This window comes from Grammomys surdaster, unplaced genomic scaffold, assembly GCF_004785775.1.
Source record: "Grammomys surdaster isolate TR1022 unplaced genomic scaffold, NIH_TR_1.0 169, whole genome shotgun sequence".
In the NCBI taxonomy this organism is placed as follows: Eukaryota; Metazoa; Chordata; class Mammalia; order Rodentia; family Muridae; genus Grammomys; species Grammomys surdaster.
This window is the reverse complement of record NW_021604617.1, coordinates 8,641,761-8,658,056: the sequence shown is the minus strand read 5'-3', so window position 1 is coordinate 8,658,056 and position 16,296 is coordinate 8,641,761. Positions and strand designations below refer to the sequence as shown.

At 48.7% G+C, this 16,296-nt stretch overlaps 2 protein-coding genes across 2 annotated transcripts; one reads left to right on the top strand and one right to left on the bottom strand.

Annotated features, from left to right (window-relative positions):
* Positions 1-4,434: 4,434 nt before the first annotated feature.
* CUNH6orf226 (chromosome unknown C6orf226 homolog) lies at positions 4,435-6,341 on the top strand. The gene is made up of 2 exons (XM_028766693.1): positions 4,435-4,508; positions 5,509-6,341. Exons 1-2 carry the CDS (start codon positions 4,435-4,437, stop codon positions 5,903-5,905), a joined length of 471 nt encoding a protein of 156 aa, XP_028622526.1. The 3' UTR covers positions 5,906-6,341.
* A 1,267-nt stretch (positions 6,342-7,608) lies between these two features.
* On the bottom strand, positions 7,609-15,065 carry Rpl7l1 (ribosomal protein L7 like 1). The gene is made up of 7 exons (XM_028766578.1): positions 14,964-15,065; positions 14,247-14,355; positions 13,270-13,430; positions 12,343-12,480; positions 11,458-11,567; positions 11,106-11,319; positions 7,609-9,204 (listed from the first exon to the last, which is right to left on the bottom strand). The coding sequence occupies exons 1-6, from the start codon at positions 14,975-14,977 to the stop codon at positions 11,111-11,113; spliced, it is 741 nt and encodes a 246-aa protein (XP_028622411.1). The 5' UTR covers positions 14,978-15,065; the 3' UTR covers positions 7,609-9,204; positions 11,106-11,110.
* Positions 15,066-16,296: the final 1,231 nt, after the last annotated feature.

The following is a 16,296-nucleotide window of genomic DNA, read 5'->3' as shown; positions in this document are numbered from 1 at the left end:
TGTGTGCGTGTGTGTGTGCGTGTGTGTGTTAGTTTAATATTACCCACTCCAGCTTCTCTCCCTCATAGGAGACAGGTCTGGTGTGAGTAAAGCCCACAGGAACTAATTAACCTGAGAGTATTTGCAGAGTAGCCCTTCCTGACCTTGAAGGCACTGGATTACACGTTGCTATCTCTTCTACACACAGCTTTATTTCTTCCTCTTCTTTATCCTCATGTGATGCCAGCTTCAGCCCACTGTGCCACTGTGCTGGGAGGGCAGTTTTAATGGCCACTTGCCAGCCCTCTCCTGACCCTGTGCAAGGACCTGGGTTGGGGGTGTGGTGGTGGCTTTGGGTGCTGCAGTCTCCATGTGTTCCCAGGCCTTGCTCGGCCCAGGTGCAGCATGGTGGCTTCCCGCCCTGGAGTGGGAGGAGGGGAGGCAGGTGTCCCTAACGACTCTGCCTCTGTCATTCTCCAGTCTGGGGAAGTGATGACCCAGGCTCTGCAACCACAGTGCAGATGGGAGAGGGGCCTCGGGACAGAAAAAGGATTCGCAGTGCTAGCAGCTGCTGGCTGGGCGACCCATCTCCAGCCTAGCTCTTGCCTCCCTCTTGGATGGTGGGAACAGTCAGTCTGGAAGCTTCCCCTTCCTGATCCTCACATCTGTTCTCTCTTTCCAGAAGCCCCAGAAGGTCTCCCTGCCCCTGAGGCTTCAAACAGCCTCACCCAGGGTGAAATAAGAATGTCCGTGTATCCATCCACCTGAACCTGTCACTTGCAGGTCAGCTATAAGACCCAGGCAGCTCACAACCTCTGCCTTGGGCCTTAACTGTCTGTTTCTAGCTGAGGAACCCAGGCTGAGTAAAACTAAGTTATATCGTTGAGAGCATTTATTCTAGCCAGCCTCATGTGTGCTGGGCAAACTCTCTACCACTGAGCCGTATCCTCAACCTGGATCCTGCCTTTGAAGAATCTCAGTATTTGGCTTCTACATGACCAGGGTGATATCAACTGCAGACCAGGGAGTCCAGTGCTGCTGACCTGTGCAGCAACCTTAGCCATTAGAGCAAGGAAGGATGCTGGCAGCCCTCCTCTTGCCTCTTTTTCTTTCTTTCCTTTCTTCTTTCCTTCTTTTGTGTGGCGCATATTGTATATGTACAGGGATGATGGGTTTGTGAACAAGAGTTGCACAGAAAGAACATAATGGAGTCGGAGGACAACTTCAGGTGTGCACCTTGGCCTTCCACCTTGTTTGAGACAGGGTCTCTCTTCTTTCTTTCATTCTTTCTTTCAGATTTATTTGTTGTTTTACGTAAGTACACGGTAGCTGTCTTCAGACACACTGGAAGAGGGCATCAGATCCCATTACAGATGGTTGTGAATCACCATGTGGTTGCTGGGAATTAAACTCAGGACCTTTGGAAGAACAGCCGGTGTTCTTAACCGCTGAGCCATCTCTCCAGCCCCAGGTCTCTCTCGGTGTCTGCATTGCTCACTCCAGGCTGGCTCCACAAGCTTCTGTTTCCATCTCTTGTTTTGCTAAGGTCACTAGGACTCTAGAGCATGCTACCATATCCAACTTTTAAGAGGGTGCTAGGGATTCAAACTCGGGTCCTCAGGCTTGCTGGGAAAATGTTTTACCCGCTGAGCCATCTCTTCAGCACTCTCCCTTGCCCCACCCCCCATCTTGCTAAGTAGCCCAGGTTGGCCTTAGACTACTCTTCTCCTGCCTCAACCTCCCATGTGCTAGGATTACAAGCAGGAGCCACCCCACCTGGCTCACCTACATGTCTCTGTATGGTTTCGCTTGGGAAATGTCTTCTGCTCTTTTAAATGTGGATGGAGTGGCTGGAGTTCATGTGATAAACCCAGGCCAGCTTTCTCATCTCCAAAAAATTCTGATTCAGTCTACGGGATGCCAGGGAAGTCGTAGCATCTCAAGCTTATTAACTGTGGGCTGCTAGTAAAACTTTATGGCTTTAATTAGCCAACGGACTACATTAGCACCCCTTCCAGGTGCTGGAGCCGACATAGTAAATCCTGAGTCTCGGATGAGCATCTGTGAAAATGAACTTGGATAACCTTGCATTCCAAGGGTCCTGTGTTCTCCCCTCCTCTTCTCTCTCTCCCCGCTCCCCCCCCCATCCCACCCCCGTCTCTGAGACAGGGTCTCATGGAGCTCAGTCTGCCCTCTTGCCATCTTGAACTTCTGACCCTCACACCTCCAATCTCCCAGGTGCTAGAGTTACAGGATCACACCACTGTGCTTGGTTTTATGTAGTGCTGGGGACAGAACTCACGGCTTCATGCACACCAATGCTCTGCCAACCCAGCTACACCTCCAGCTCAGTTCTACTTACATGTGTGTGCACGCGCGCGTTTGTGAAAGTTGGAGAACAACTTACACCCAGAGTTGGTTCTTATTTTCCCCTTGTCAAGGCGGGGCGGGTCTCTCTTGCTTATGTTACTGTACATCTATCTATATATCTACATTATAGATATGTAGGGATATGTAATGTCTCCTTCATCTCAAGGTCCCCGCACTCACTAACTCTTACCTTTCTACTTTTGCAAATGAGATCTGAAAGGCCAAGTGTGGGAGCTCACGCCACTCAAGCAACTAAGGTGGGTGGGTGGTGAGTTCAAGGCCTTCCCGGACTACAAAATGAAATCCTATAAGAAGAAAGGAAGGGCTGAACGTTTAATCAGTACTGGACCTTGGTGATCTTACAGTGATGTCTCAAGGCCAGCCTTCAGCCAGGGTGCCAATCCAAGCTACCATCAAGGTACCCTGAGTGTACCTTCACCTTCTGTCTTAGGTTTTTACTGCTGTGAACAGACACCATGACCAAGGCAACTCTTATAAGGACAACATTTAATTGGGGCTGCCTTACAGGCTCAGAGGTTCAGTCCATTATCATCAAGGTGAGAACATGTCGGTATCTAGGCAGGCATGGTTCAGGAGGAGCTGAGAGTTCTACATCTTCATCTAAAGGCTGCTAGCAGAATACTGACTTCCAGGCAGCTAGGACAAGGGTCTTAAGACCCATACCCACACCTCCCAACAGTGCCACTCCCTGGGCCAAGCATATACAAACCATCAGATGTTAAGGATCCTCGTGTGTCCCCTGTGGGCACCAGAACAAGCACCACGGCCATGCAGAGCCAGTCACCTCATCTCTCCAGGATTTCCTCACACGGTACTGGATCCCCTTGTCACGTTCATGTCCCCTGCCTCAGTGTGGAAGGTTCCATCCTGACCCCCTGTTCAGGTCTGTTCCTGGAAGGAGCCATTTCTAGTGTTGGTGAGGAAGGGCGGGGAAGACTGATACGATGACTCTGGAAAATCTAAGGAGAATTTAGTAGAGTCATTGACAGACGTGAGCAAGGATAGGGGGTTCACAGGAGGCAAGGCAGGGGGATGTTAAACCAGAGGGCTGTGTGGAGGAGCTGCTGCCAATGTCACCCTGAAGAGGGGAAACAGAATGGAACCTGTCTTATCCTTCTTTTCTCTCCTCCTGCTGCCCTCTCCCACTCCTGGCCAGACCCCAAAGCTGGAAGGCAAGGGAGCCTACTGCACTTACTCTGTCAGGTCCAGGAAGATGGATAAACTAGGATGAAGAGACAGCTGCAGGGGCTACAGGAGAGATCACTGAGGTCCCTCAATAATGGCTTCCAGGAACAGAAAGATGGCTCAGTGGTTAAGAGCACTGGCTGTCCTTCCAGAAGACCAGAGAATTCAATTCCCAGCACCCACATGATGGCTAAACAACCAAGGGTTCTGTCGCCCTCTTCTGGCCTTTTGGAGTACTGCATGCATGTGGGTACATACACATGCCTCTGCCTCCCAAGTGCCCGGCGCAGCACTGGATCAAATACACTTAAAATCATTATAATTCATGGGCTCCTTATTTTCTCTGGCATGTAGCATGGAACCCACATCACATCACCACATCACATGCTGCATTACACTATTGCTGTAAAAGTACACAGAGAATGAAACTGTCATAAGCCCTACTCCCTTGACTTTTGTCCCTGGCAGTGGTCCCAGCCCTGGGCAGTGTGCACAGCCACATGCTGTCTGTCACGCCTCGCACCCAGATGCCTTCAGTTGACAGTAATAGAAATCACTTTATCTTATGGTGCTATGACAGAATACCACACACCAGGTAATTTATTTATAAGGAAAAGAAATTGCGCTCGGGATGTAACCCAGTGATAGAGTGCTTGCCTAGAACGCGCAAGGCCCAGGGTTCAACTCTCAGTTCCCAAAAGAAAAAGAAAAGAAGAAATGATCTCTCACAGTTCTGCAATATGAAAACCCTAAAGAGGTCCAGCGTTACATGAGGACCGTTGTGCAAGAGGCGCTGCAACGGAGGAGCTCAGTTGGTAGAGTGTTTGGCTAATGCATATAAACTCCTGTGTTCCATTCCCCAAAGCACACAAACTGGACATGGCGGAGCACCCCTGTAATCCCAGCACTGGGGAAGTGGAGGGCCAGAAATTCAAAGTTGGGTTTGGGAGATGGTCAGCAGTTATCGCCTGCTATGCAGGGGTGAGGGTCAGACTTTGCCCACAAACCCAGGTAAATGCTGGGTGGGTGTGGGGGGCCTGCCTACAATTCTGCAGAGACAAGGATCCGCAGTCAGGCACACACACACACACACACACACACAGACTATATTGTGAGTTCAGGTCAGCCTTGGCTACAGGAGACCTTGAAAGCATCATGGAGACGGGGATAAAGTTCAACAGCTCTACCTGCTGAGCCATCTCACCCACCTTTTGGGTTTCAGTGAAGGGTTGTTTACAGTGAAGGGTAAACAACCTTGCTGTGTGCTTTTAAATTTTTGCCAAGTATGCGTTACTTACTAATTTCTGGGGTGTGCCAGGTCCAGCTGTTTATTTATTATATTTATTTACCTCTTTCACTATGTAGCTCAGGCTGGCTCTATGACCCGAACATATGGCATTACAGACATGGGCCACTGTATCTTGTCAGGCTAGCTTTGATGACTTTAGAAACCTGAACATTAGAGCTGGGAGACACTGTGGGAGACGATGAATCCTTGCCTGCCACAAAACCAAAACAGACAACAAATCCCAAACAACAGCAAAAACAAAACCGAAAACCAGGGATTTGATCACTAGTACCAGAATTAACAAATGTGAAGAGCGCGCGCTTGGTTGGGAAAAGCAAAATCACAGTCTGGAATTTCGCGCGAGAAGACTCGATCTCAAAGATGAAGACGACCCTCCGAGTCCATCGCGCAGCCTGCGCGCGCATCTGAACGTGCCGAGGGGAGGTGCTTTTTACAGCCACGCCTCTCCACGCCTGTCTTAATGGGGGCAAAACCTCACTTTTTGGTTCACTTATTGCCCCCCCCACCCCAAACACATCTCCCGTTGTGGAATGAGAGCTGGAGGTTAACCGCGGCTGCAGCTTCTGCACAAATAGCTCGGGTTCTGGAGGTCTACCCTGGGCTAGGTTCCTTGACACGGTGTGGGCCTCCCCTCCCCTTTGCAGGAAGGTGGTTGCTCCCACGCCGCCCGGAAGTTCTTGTGGCCCGTTCCCGGGCGCGAGCTGGTGGCGGAACATGGACGTGGGTGGCGATGTCCGCAGCGCGAGCGGAGCGCTGGCGTCTGCCGAGCCGGCGCCTGCCTCGGTGACCCTGGCGGAGCTCCTGCGCCTGGTTCAGAAGGGACAGGAGCTCCCGGGCCTGGAGAAACGCCACATCACTGCGACCCACGGCGAACCCTCCGCGTCTCTACTCCCACGGAGGCCCAAGCCCTGGGAAGACGCGGGCTCCGCCGCCTCATCCCGCACCACCGCCCTAGACCCGAGGGCGCAGCCTCCGGCCGTCGAGGAGCCGTCCAGGGGCAGCCCAGCCGCCCAACTCGACGGAGGCCCCAGGGGTTCCTGAGGCTCGAGGTGTCTCGCAGCTGAGATCCGGAGGGCGTCTGGACACTTGCCACCTTTCCTCATCTTTCTGCATCTGCCTCAGCCAGACCCAGTGTTCCTGGGGGATTCAATGCTGCCCAGCAGTTTTGTTTTCGGACGCTGAATTTCAACTCCATCCTGTGTTGTAGTCCATTTGTGTAACTGAAACAAGTTCCTCTGGTCACAGTAACAGGGCACGATCTCCTGGGGCAGCTTGTTGTGATGATACGGATAAACTGAGACCGATATAGCTTTGCAGTCGTTTGGGTTTGGTGAAAAAGTTCCTTCCCGGAATGATACATAGAAATCCTGGTTCTTGGGGGGGCTGGAGAGAGGGCTCTGGTCTCTACAGGCCTTGAGTTCAATTCCTAACACATCACATGGTGACTCACATTTGTAATGGGAACTGATGTCTCTTTCTGGTGTCTGAAGACAGCTACAGTGTACTTCTATTCATAAAATAAATCTTAAAAAACCTGATTCTTGGAACCAACTAAGTCCTGTAGTGGGAGCAGAGGCAGTTTGATGTTGATGCCCCACCCCCCGTGAGAGTAGGCTTCCTCCTCCCACCATGCCGCCGATTCCCAGTTAAGCTCTGGCTTGGCAGCAGGTGCCTTACCCACTGCGCCATCTCCTAGGCTGAAACTGCAGTTGCTGGGAACTAAACCCAGGATTTCTTCAGAAAAGGGACATCAGGTGCTCTCAACCTGAGCCCCTTTCCACTCTCCCCTACTTCACAAGACTTGTGAAATCAGGTGCTAGGTGTCAGATGCCCTGAGCCTGGGTGAACAGCTTCTAACCACTGAGGCTACCAAAGTCTGCTTTTGGAGACAGGGTCTGCCTCCATAGTGACAGCAAACCAAATTTCCCAGCAGTCTTTTTTTTTTTTTTTTTTTGAGACAGGGTTTCTCTGTGTAGCCCTGGCTGTCCTGGAACTCAGAAATCTACCTGTCTCTGCCTCCCAAGTGCTGGGATTAAAGGCATACACCACCACCGCCCGGCCCCAGCAAGCCTTTCTTTCAAACAGGCTCAGTGGTTGTTCCCTTGTATTCTTTTTTCTTTTTTTAAAAACTATTTATTTATTTATATAAGTACACTGTAGCTGTCTTCAGACACCCCACAAGAGGGCATCAGATATCATTGCAGATGGTTGTGAGCCACCATGTGGTTGCTGGGATTTGAACTCATGACCTCTGGAAGAGCAGTCAGTACTCTTAACCACTGAGCCATCTCACCAGCCCCCGTTCCCTTGTATTCTATAAAACCCAAATGGCAGTATGCTAGCTGCCAGTGTGTATCCATGGAGTTAGGAACTAACAGACCTGACTCATCTCCAGCAATATGGACAGCACCACGACTGGTTTGGGGGTTAACTCATGGTTGGAGGGCAACACCACATGATTTTTGAGAGCCTATGTAACCCTGGGTGGCCTGAGACTTAGGTGTATAACTCAAGCTAGCCTTAAATTCATTGTCTGCCTCGCAAGCATCATCACAATAGGCATTTTAATTACCTTTGGGTCTGGAAGCACACACTAAGAACATTTGCTTTTGCTGAGAGCCTAGAACTGGCCCCAACCTCCACATCCATGAGCCTTCCTTTGCCAGTAACTCTAGCTCCAGGGCATGGGACACTTTCTGGCTACTTTGGGACCCAATCTGATAACATATACTCACACACAAAAATAAATCTTAAAAATAATCTTTTACTATATAGAAATAAAAACTTGCTTTAAATTCTGAGCAAGCCAGAACTTAGAAGCCTTAGCTCGGCTCATCCAGGGCCTCTCACACTGCAGGCAGCACTCCCAACACTACAGTGCTAACTTAATGTTCTAGAGCCATGACTGTTCTCCAAGACTGCAATGCATTTCTGGTCACCTCGTTTCCCAGTGCTCTGTAATAGTTAACTGATCTCTGGCACTGAAGTCAGACCCATCCACCTCTGCCCCTATGGTGCTGTAACTGAAGGCAAGCATCACTCTACACCCGCTGGCCCTGTCGGATATCCGACTCAGCTTCACAGCCACCTTTTGCAGGGCCCCATGAAGCCAAGGGTACAGGAAAGCTCAAGGCAAACCTTGGTTAAGAATGTGGACCCCTGGTATGGGTTTTGAGGAAGGGTACACAGAGGAATCATTAAGCCAAGCTTGAAATGTAGTGGGCACTTCCTGGGTACACGTGGTTTAGGAAACAAGTCTATCACTGCATTGGTTTTTGTCTTTAACATTTTCTGTGTGTAGCCCTGGGTATCCTGGAACTCTGTAGAGCAGGCTTGCCTAGCCTTGAACTCAGATCTCTGCCTGCCTCTGCCTCCCAAGCGCTGTGACTAAAGGTATGTATCCCCAGGCCCAGCCAAACACTAGTTCTTAGTAGAAAACAAGTGGTTAAACTTTAGTCCCTCTTGCAGCTCAGAATGAGACAAGCTTAACAGACCAGTGTGCACAGAATAAGCAGGCTGTCCTCACAAATGACTTCTGGGTGCCAACATGGTGGGTACCACCATCATAGAGTTCTAAGTACAATGTATGGATGTATGTGTGTATGTTTGTCTAGCATAGTGAGTCCCCACCCTAAATCCTGAGCTATAGGAAAGGGCTATCGCCGAAGGTCAGAGTACAAATGCTGTTACACTGACCCAGGGACAGGAGGCCTGAGAGGTTACAAAGTGGACAGTGAAGTTCCAACAGAGCCTCACACCACAAGACACTGGCATGACCTTTGTCACCTTTCTAACTGCCTTGTCTGAGGAATAAGCCCCCAGGCTTATATACCTATAATCCCCAGCACCTAGGAGGAGGAGGAGGCAGGGCTGCTGTGGAGTTTAAGGCCAGCCAGGGTTATACAGGGAGAGCCTTCTTTGAACAAACCAAACAAAATACAAGGCAACCCACCCTGACAAAAATAAAAGGGAAAACCAAGACCCTCTTCATCCAGATTAAGTGTGGGTCTGGCCCACTGCTTTAAGAGTCTTGGAGGGGGTGGGAGGGAGATCTGAGCTAGTTGCCCACCCAACATTAAACACCAAGACGGAAGGCAGGATGAAGCATCGTAACTCTTTCCTCCACAGCCTGCGTTGATTTCAGAGACGAGCAGCCAACATGGAGCAGCCAACAATCCCTTTCCATGGAACTGGGCTGTGTTAAGTACTTCGATGCTCATACACTACTGTTGTTTTCCTGGTCCCTTTCTTCAATTTTTGAAGACAGAAAATAATCTTCTCTGAAGATACTTGATAATTTTAAACAACAAAAACACTTCCAGTGTGTGCTTTTGGAAAACCTAAGGAAGGAAAACACAGCTGTGTCAACAAACCAACCTCAAACTGGGACTGAGCAAGCTACAGCATCAGAGTGCACCAGGCTATGGACTCCTGCAACAAAACAGATAACTGGCCTGCACATTCCTTCTGGAATTAGTTCATGATGTGGCTTCTTTGCTGCAGGCTACAAGCCCACAGCAACACACTGTCTAGTCCATGGCCTCAGTCAGGGCTGCCAGGCCCTGTCCCTCTAACATGCCAACACGCTTGTTCCTGCCTTCACACAGGAAGAACTGTTCTCCTTGCAGTGCTAGGTCTAAAAACTTGTATCCTTAGCTACTTCTCAACTACTAACTATAGCTCCAGCTCCAAGGGACTTTTACTTGACAACCATGGTCCACCAGAAGTCAGACAAGGTGCCGACAAGACAGCTCAGTGAGTGAGACTTTTTACCTCGAACACTACCCAATAAAGATTCTCAGAACTGATAAAAGAGAAGTATCTCGGGGCTGGAGAGATGGTTCAGAGGTTAAGAGCACTGACTATTCTTCCAGAGGTCCTGAGTTCAATTCCCACCAACCACATGGTGGCTCACAACCATCTGTAATGGGATCCAATGCCCTCTTCTGGTGTGTCTGAAGACAGTGACAGTGACCTCACACCCATTAAATAAATAAATAAATCTTAAAAAAAAAAAAAAAAAAAAAGAGAAGTATCTCTGACCCACACAAGTGCTGGTCTGGCATGGTCTCCGTGAGGGACAGAAGGACACGGTTTCTGCCCATGGAACAGGGCCAGGTGTGAGGCTCCATGAGTGTGGATGGCTGCTATGGGTGTGAAGCCTGTCTGTAGAATAATTTACGTCCCTCAGGCATGTTCTCCCTGTCAACATTATCATGATACTCATGAGTCTGGGAGGCAAAGGCGCGGCTAATGTCTCATCAAAACCGTAAACGCTGGGAACTTCGGTTTTGTTTTGGTTTTTCGAGACCACTGCCCGAAAGGACAATCTTTAAGGCTGTGGAAAAGGACTCTAAAAACATGGGTTCAAAAACATACAATTTCTCGACGGGCGGTGGTGGTGCACGCCTTTAATCCCAACACTTGGGAGGAAGAGGGAGGCAGATTTCTGAGTTGGAGAGTTCGAGGCCAGTCTGGTCTACAGAGTGAGTTCCAGGACAGCCAGGGCTACACAGAGAAGCTCTGTCTCGAAAAAACACCCCCCCAAAAAAACCATACAATTTCTCAAAAATTCATGTGATACGAATTACATGAGGGGCTTCAGGAAGGTCATGGAACAAAGGCAGCCAGACTGAGCTGTGTCAATGTGGCAGGAGACAGAGACTCAGGGAGTAGTGATCGCAGGAGAGCCCACTCAGCTTTGTTGTTTTTGTTGTCTATGCTTACAAGGGCAGACTCACTCCTGAGTCCAGGGTCAGACAGGAACAGAGCAAGGTTAGGCTCCGATGTGGTAGCAATGGTAAGTTCAGGATGAGGTACCACCAGCAAGCTCACTGTCTGTGCTTAATAGAAGTGGGCATATCTCTGAATTATTTTGCAAAATTAAAAGAGTCCATTTGCTGTCTCCTAAGAATTAAGGAACTGGGGTCACGGGGTGCCGATTCATAGGAACCTGGAGTAAATGTCTGGATTGACTGATTGATATGTAAAATAAAAAGCTGTGTTTATAATCAGCAAGAGATGAGCTATCCAGTCTCAAGCAGAGCACAGTGCTGTCTAGAGATCTCCAGAGAAGGCAGAACAAAGAGAAAGCAGGCTGTCAGGCTGTCCAGAGCAGACACAGGCTGCCAGCTTGACCAACTTTGACTTTGAGCTGTTAGGTTCTCTGCTCCCAGACACCCCTCTTCCTTAGCTCTTTGGCAGCACTCGTGCATGTAGACTGTTGGCAGCACAGCCTCACCTGCTCTAGTTGAGCTGCCGGATAAGCTGATTGATCCGGTCTCCCCGGTAGCCAGGTGAGCCCATCTCCTTGAGGAACCCCACTCTATTCTTGGTAGCATGACGGGCCACAGACAGGTGGAAAGGGGACAGGAATGAAGAGATCTCCTTGAAATGCTTCCCAGGGAAGGCAATTTCATGGATGAGGTCTTCGAGGCAAATGACACCAAATCTCCCTGAAAAACAAGAGGGTGTAGATTCCTTTGTTCATTACCTAGCCAGGATATAGTTAAAAAAAAAAAATGCTGGGACTGTCGGGTCCAAGGATATGCCCTGGATCTCAGTCACAGCCACCCCCAGGCCGCAGCACTCACCCAGGTGCTCCTCAATCACTGTGTTGTCTGTCAGAGGGACAGTCTTCTTGTTGATCTTTGCTTGTCCACGTTTCAAGATGAGTTCCCGGACAGACTTCAGATTTGGAAATCTACATAAGGCACAAGGCAGACACTGGCCACTAAGAACTGGCTGAGAAAGGATTCCCCACCTCTACCTCCCACAAGCAGGGAGTGGACTACTGGGGGACACAACTGAGGGCAAGGATGAAGAGCAGAGTGGCTCATGCCTGCAATTCTAGCGCCTGAGACAGTGAGACTGGAGGGTCCTGAGCTATACACAAGGCTGAGGTGAGCCAACTAACCAGCCAACTGGAAATCCCAGCACGGGCTTCAGTATATAACTAAAAATTTAGACTTTTTTTTCTTTAAGACCAGGTCTTATTTTTGTAACCTATGCTAATCTCAAACTTGCAGCAATCCTCCTGCCTCAGCCTTTGGTGCACAGGGATTGTAGGCCCAAGGCATCATGGTTAGTTCTAAAATATTTTTTTCCTTTGATAGTCTTGCAGCAGCACAGCTCAGGCTGGCCTGGGATCCAGATCAACCTCCCTGCTGTAGCCTCCAAGTGCTGACATGTAGGCGTGAGCCACCACATCCAGCACAGATCGCTACCACCATGCTTCAAGAAGCATCGATCCCCGGCTCTTTCATCTTACCTAGTCTTAACCTATAACTGAGAAAGCCCCAAACTCCTGGGCCATTATCAGTGTCACCTGTCCTCCCCAGGGCCTAAGGTTCTTTATTTCTGGTGACTGGCCACAGCAAAATGCCCAACACACAGCATGAACCTTGGAAAATAATACCCTGTATATGTGTTTTACATACTCTAAGTGCGAGGGAATTCACATGGAAAATGGGACTCACCCCCAGGTCACATAAGGCTCCACTGTGCGCAGCATTCTCACACTTTCCGGGGTGACCTTGACAAAGACTCCACTGAACAGCTTCTTCAGGCCAAGTTTCATGATGGTGCTCTTTACCAATGAACTCACTCCTTCAATCCTGAAACCAACAGTCAGGTGTCTGACCCCAGTCTATGCTGGCCTGTTTGCAAGAAATTCTGAAATACTGGACAGTTACTGGCTACACAGAATTCAACTTAAGAGCTCAGTGCGGGGGGAGGCAGAGTGGAGACAGAGCATGTCTCATTTTGTAGAGCAATCTCTGGGTCGTTACAGGACAGTTCCTGAATGATGGATTGGTGGGGGCTGTCAGGTATGTCTACCTAAGCAGACTGCTTCAGCAGGTGGGTAGTAAAAGCATGGGACAGTCACAGCAGATCTGAGTAGGACATCAGAGCCAGGGAGGCCAGTCTAGGAAGCATCAAGAGAGCAGAGCTCTGAAGTCTTAAACTCAGAAGCTTTCTACCAAGAGGCACGCAGCTATATCTGAGTGGGGATACATATGAGGCCTGCTAAGTGTGGACACTGCTTCCTAGCACTGTCCCTGTATCTTCATTGTCACAGACATATGTCCAGGAACAACACTAAACTTCATGTCTTGTTTATCTGTGCTTTGGCGCTGGGATTAAAGGCATGTGGCCCACGCCTGGCCTCCTTTCATGTCACATGTGAAGCTGTGGCTCCTACTTTAGAAAGGGTATCACTAAAGAGCCCCACCTTCACCCTGAGTGTCTTCGTCACTGACTGGCCTCATGTCACCTGTGGTCCTACCCTCGAATCCTAGCACATCTGCTGTAGTAGGTTAGGCTTTATCTCCCTACAGAAACAGCTAAAGCTGAACAAAACGTTTACCTATCCCGGGGACTCTGAAACCACACAGGTGCCATACCTTTCAATGCGTATAACGAAGGCCAGGGAATGCTTATCAGGCACTTCCAAAGCATGAGGCTTCACTTCTAGTCGCTGGACACGCACCTTGTCGCGTTGCTGCCGCCAGGAATCATGTACGAAAGATTCTAGTCGTCTAAACTTGAATTGTTTCCCTTTTCTCTATGGCAGAGAAGACAAACATCACCGTCTCTTCCCTTCCGCAATGAACCCAGGAGCCATTAATAAGAGAGCCCCTCTCTCCCATGTTCTGCAAAGGTGGGCAGATAATGGACATACGAGGAAGCCAAGACAGAACTGAGAAATCTTAAGACATTATGAAGACGAGTCTCTGGTAAGCTTATATGCTGGTAACATTTGACACAAGTGTTTATGAGACCCAACACTGTATTAACCATCATTAAACACAAGAGGATTTTCTTCTCTTTTCATTCAAAAACCTTGTATATACTATATGAGGAATCCGCACACACACACACACACACACACACACGATTCTGTTTTGAGATGGGTTCTCATTATACAGCCAAACTCCCCATTTTCCTGTCTTAACCTTCCAGAATGCTGAAATCATAAAAGTGTCCCACAGTTGGCCATTTAATCTCAGCATTCTAGAGGCCGAATTAGGCTCATCCGTTAGTTTGAAGCCAGCCTGGTCACACAGTATTTCAGACCCCGTCAAAGAAACAAACAATAAAAAAACAACAAAGACTTTAAAATAATGTCTTTTTTTTTCTGCCAAATTTGGAGTTTTACCACTTAATTTGAACTTAGAAAATGTCTTCACTTTTCCCTTAAACGCTGTTCTAACATTTTGCTCCCAGAAAGATGCTGGGTAAATCTTTGCTTAAACGAAGAGCTTGACTATATGGGAGAAACCACTGAGAGATCTGATAACAGTTCAACAAACTTCCTTTAATAAATCCACTCACTACAAATCCCAATAACCCTCGCCCCTTGCTCCCCACAGTTACCTACCTCTCTCTTTGCCAAAAGTGCCTGCTTTGCCTGAGTGGCCTTGAGGGCTTGATAAGCCTTCCTCTTTTTCAGGAGATTTTCTGGAACCAAAGGAATCTTTTTTCTTTCCCTGATAAAGAAAAAATTGACATCAACGAAAATTACTAAACCAACATTCAGTGGCTTTCCAAACCAACTCAAGATCCTGGTCTTCCTGGGACCTGTGGTTTCTGATCAGTCTTCACCATGGATCTGTAATACTCACTCGTCCCCGAAAGCCTTAAAAATCACGGGAAAACCTTTGGTCTGGGGGTTCGTTTAACAACTGTAGCCTATCACAGTCACTACTGGCCAGGAAATGATAGTAAAATCCGGGAAGGGTTGGGGCTATTACAGATCCACACGAAGAGTAATTAAAGTCAAGCTAGAGTGAGGTTGGGGAGAAAAATCAAAGTAGGAGGGGGACTTAGGGCGAACCAAACTCTGGCACTCTCGAGCTACTCTCCCCTCCGAACCTCAGTTCCTTTCCTCGCTGCCTCAAAAGTCGCCCCAGATATCCGATCCGCGGTCGCCGAGCCCTACGGCATCTCAGTCCCCACCTTCACTGCATAATGTGGATCCCTTTTCTTTTCTTTCCACAGTCCACGGTATCCTTTCGTATCACCAGAGTAAAAGCAGAAAGGATGGCATCGGATTCCAAAAGCCCCACTAGAGAGATACAAAGACCAACACACTCACCCTTCCTCCGCCATCTTTCCAGTGCTTCAGCTACTGCTCATGCGCAGCCTCACCAGGCGGGGTAGAGCGGCCCGCCTCTATTTCTGCTTGATCATAGAGATGGGACTCTCGCTCACGCTGGAGGACTCAGGCAGCCCGAGATTCCTTAGCGGCTGTGAGTTTCTAAAAAATGGTCTTGCTAACCATGATTCCAGAAAAAAAACCCTCCAGTTTCCTTCGCATCTTTTCTAAGCTTTCTAGAGTCTGATACTAGTCTTAGATCGAGCCTTTTTCAGTTAGGCTGTGGGGTCTCGAACCCGCCCTCTTGTGAATAATGTAAGAACTTCCCACAAGCACCTGCAGCTTCCGCTATGGCACCGACGCCACACTTCCGGCATGGGCTCTACGGAAGTTGACAGCCTTGCTTAGGTGATGCTTTTATCCCGGAGACTTGAAGGACCGACTTGGCGCTCACATTTGGGTAGCGGTTATTTGTGAAGGATTTGGGGAAATAAAAATGTGTCTCTGACTCTGTGAGCCTTTGAATTCCTTACATTTCTGCATCTCGGCTTCTTTATCCGTACAATGAATAGGTATGCGCTCCCAGTAGCCGCTAGGGGGCTCTTTGAGATTTACAAAGTGTTTGCACCAATTGAGTAAACACTCGAGCCAGAAACTAGAAATGCTTCATTTTTATCTCCGAGCCTTCACTTGTTTAAGTATCACAGATTTTACTCCCGTTGCCACATTCTAGCAGTGTTGTTTTATGCTCTAGCCTAGGACAATGTCATTATTTAATAGCACTTGAAGGTGTCGCCACAGCCTTTATCCTACTACACCTTTGGCTCATGGGCAAGGAGACTTTCTTTTTTTTTTTTTTTTTTTAACGATTTATTTATTTATTATATATGAATACACTGTAGCTGTCTTCAGACACACCAGAAGAGGGCATCAGATCTCATTACAGATGGTTGTGAGCCACCATGTGGTTGCTGGGATTTGAACTCAGGACCTCTGGAAGTGCAGTCAGTGCTCTTAACCACTGAGCCATCTCTCTAGCCCGCAAGGAGACTTTCTTATTTCCTCTGTGTCTCTTCTACACGTCACTACACCACTTCAGTACAGTGGGACTCTGCAAGGAATTAGTAAGTACCCGAGGATTGGGACATAATGTTGACACACACTAAGAAACTAGTCCAGTCAGAACGCTAATGTCATGGCCAGCTGTTCATCACCAGATGAATGTCAAAGGCTGGAGTGATCGTACAGCTGTTAGAAGACTCAGGTTTGGTTCCCAGCACCCACATGGCGCCTCTCAACCTTCTGTAACTCCATTTCCAAAGAATCCATGACC

Bases quoted from the DNA above. Each gene is read 5' to 3' on its own strand.
- CUNH6orf226 (XM_028766693.1), top strand. From the start codon at position 4,435: ATGGCGGAGCACCCCTGTAATCCCAGCACTGGGGAAGTGGAGGGCCAG. The intron at 4,509-5,508 runs GTCAGCAGTTAT...TCCCCTTTGCAG, and splicing joins AAAGTTGGGTTTGGGAGATG to GAAGGTGGTTGCTCCCACGC.
- Rpl7l1 (XM_028766578.1), bottom strand. The intron at 13,431-14,246 runs GTAGGTAACTGT...TCTCTGCCATAG, and splicing joins CACTTTTGGCAAAGAGAGAG to AGAAAAGGGAAACAATTCAA. The intron at 12,481-13,269 runs GTATGGCACCTG...TGTTGGTTTCAG, and splicing joins TTCGTTATACGCATTGAAAG to GATTGAAGGAGTGAGTTCAT.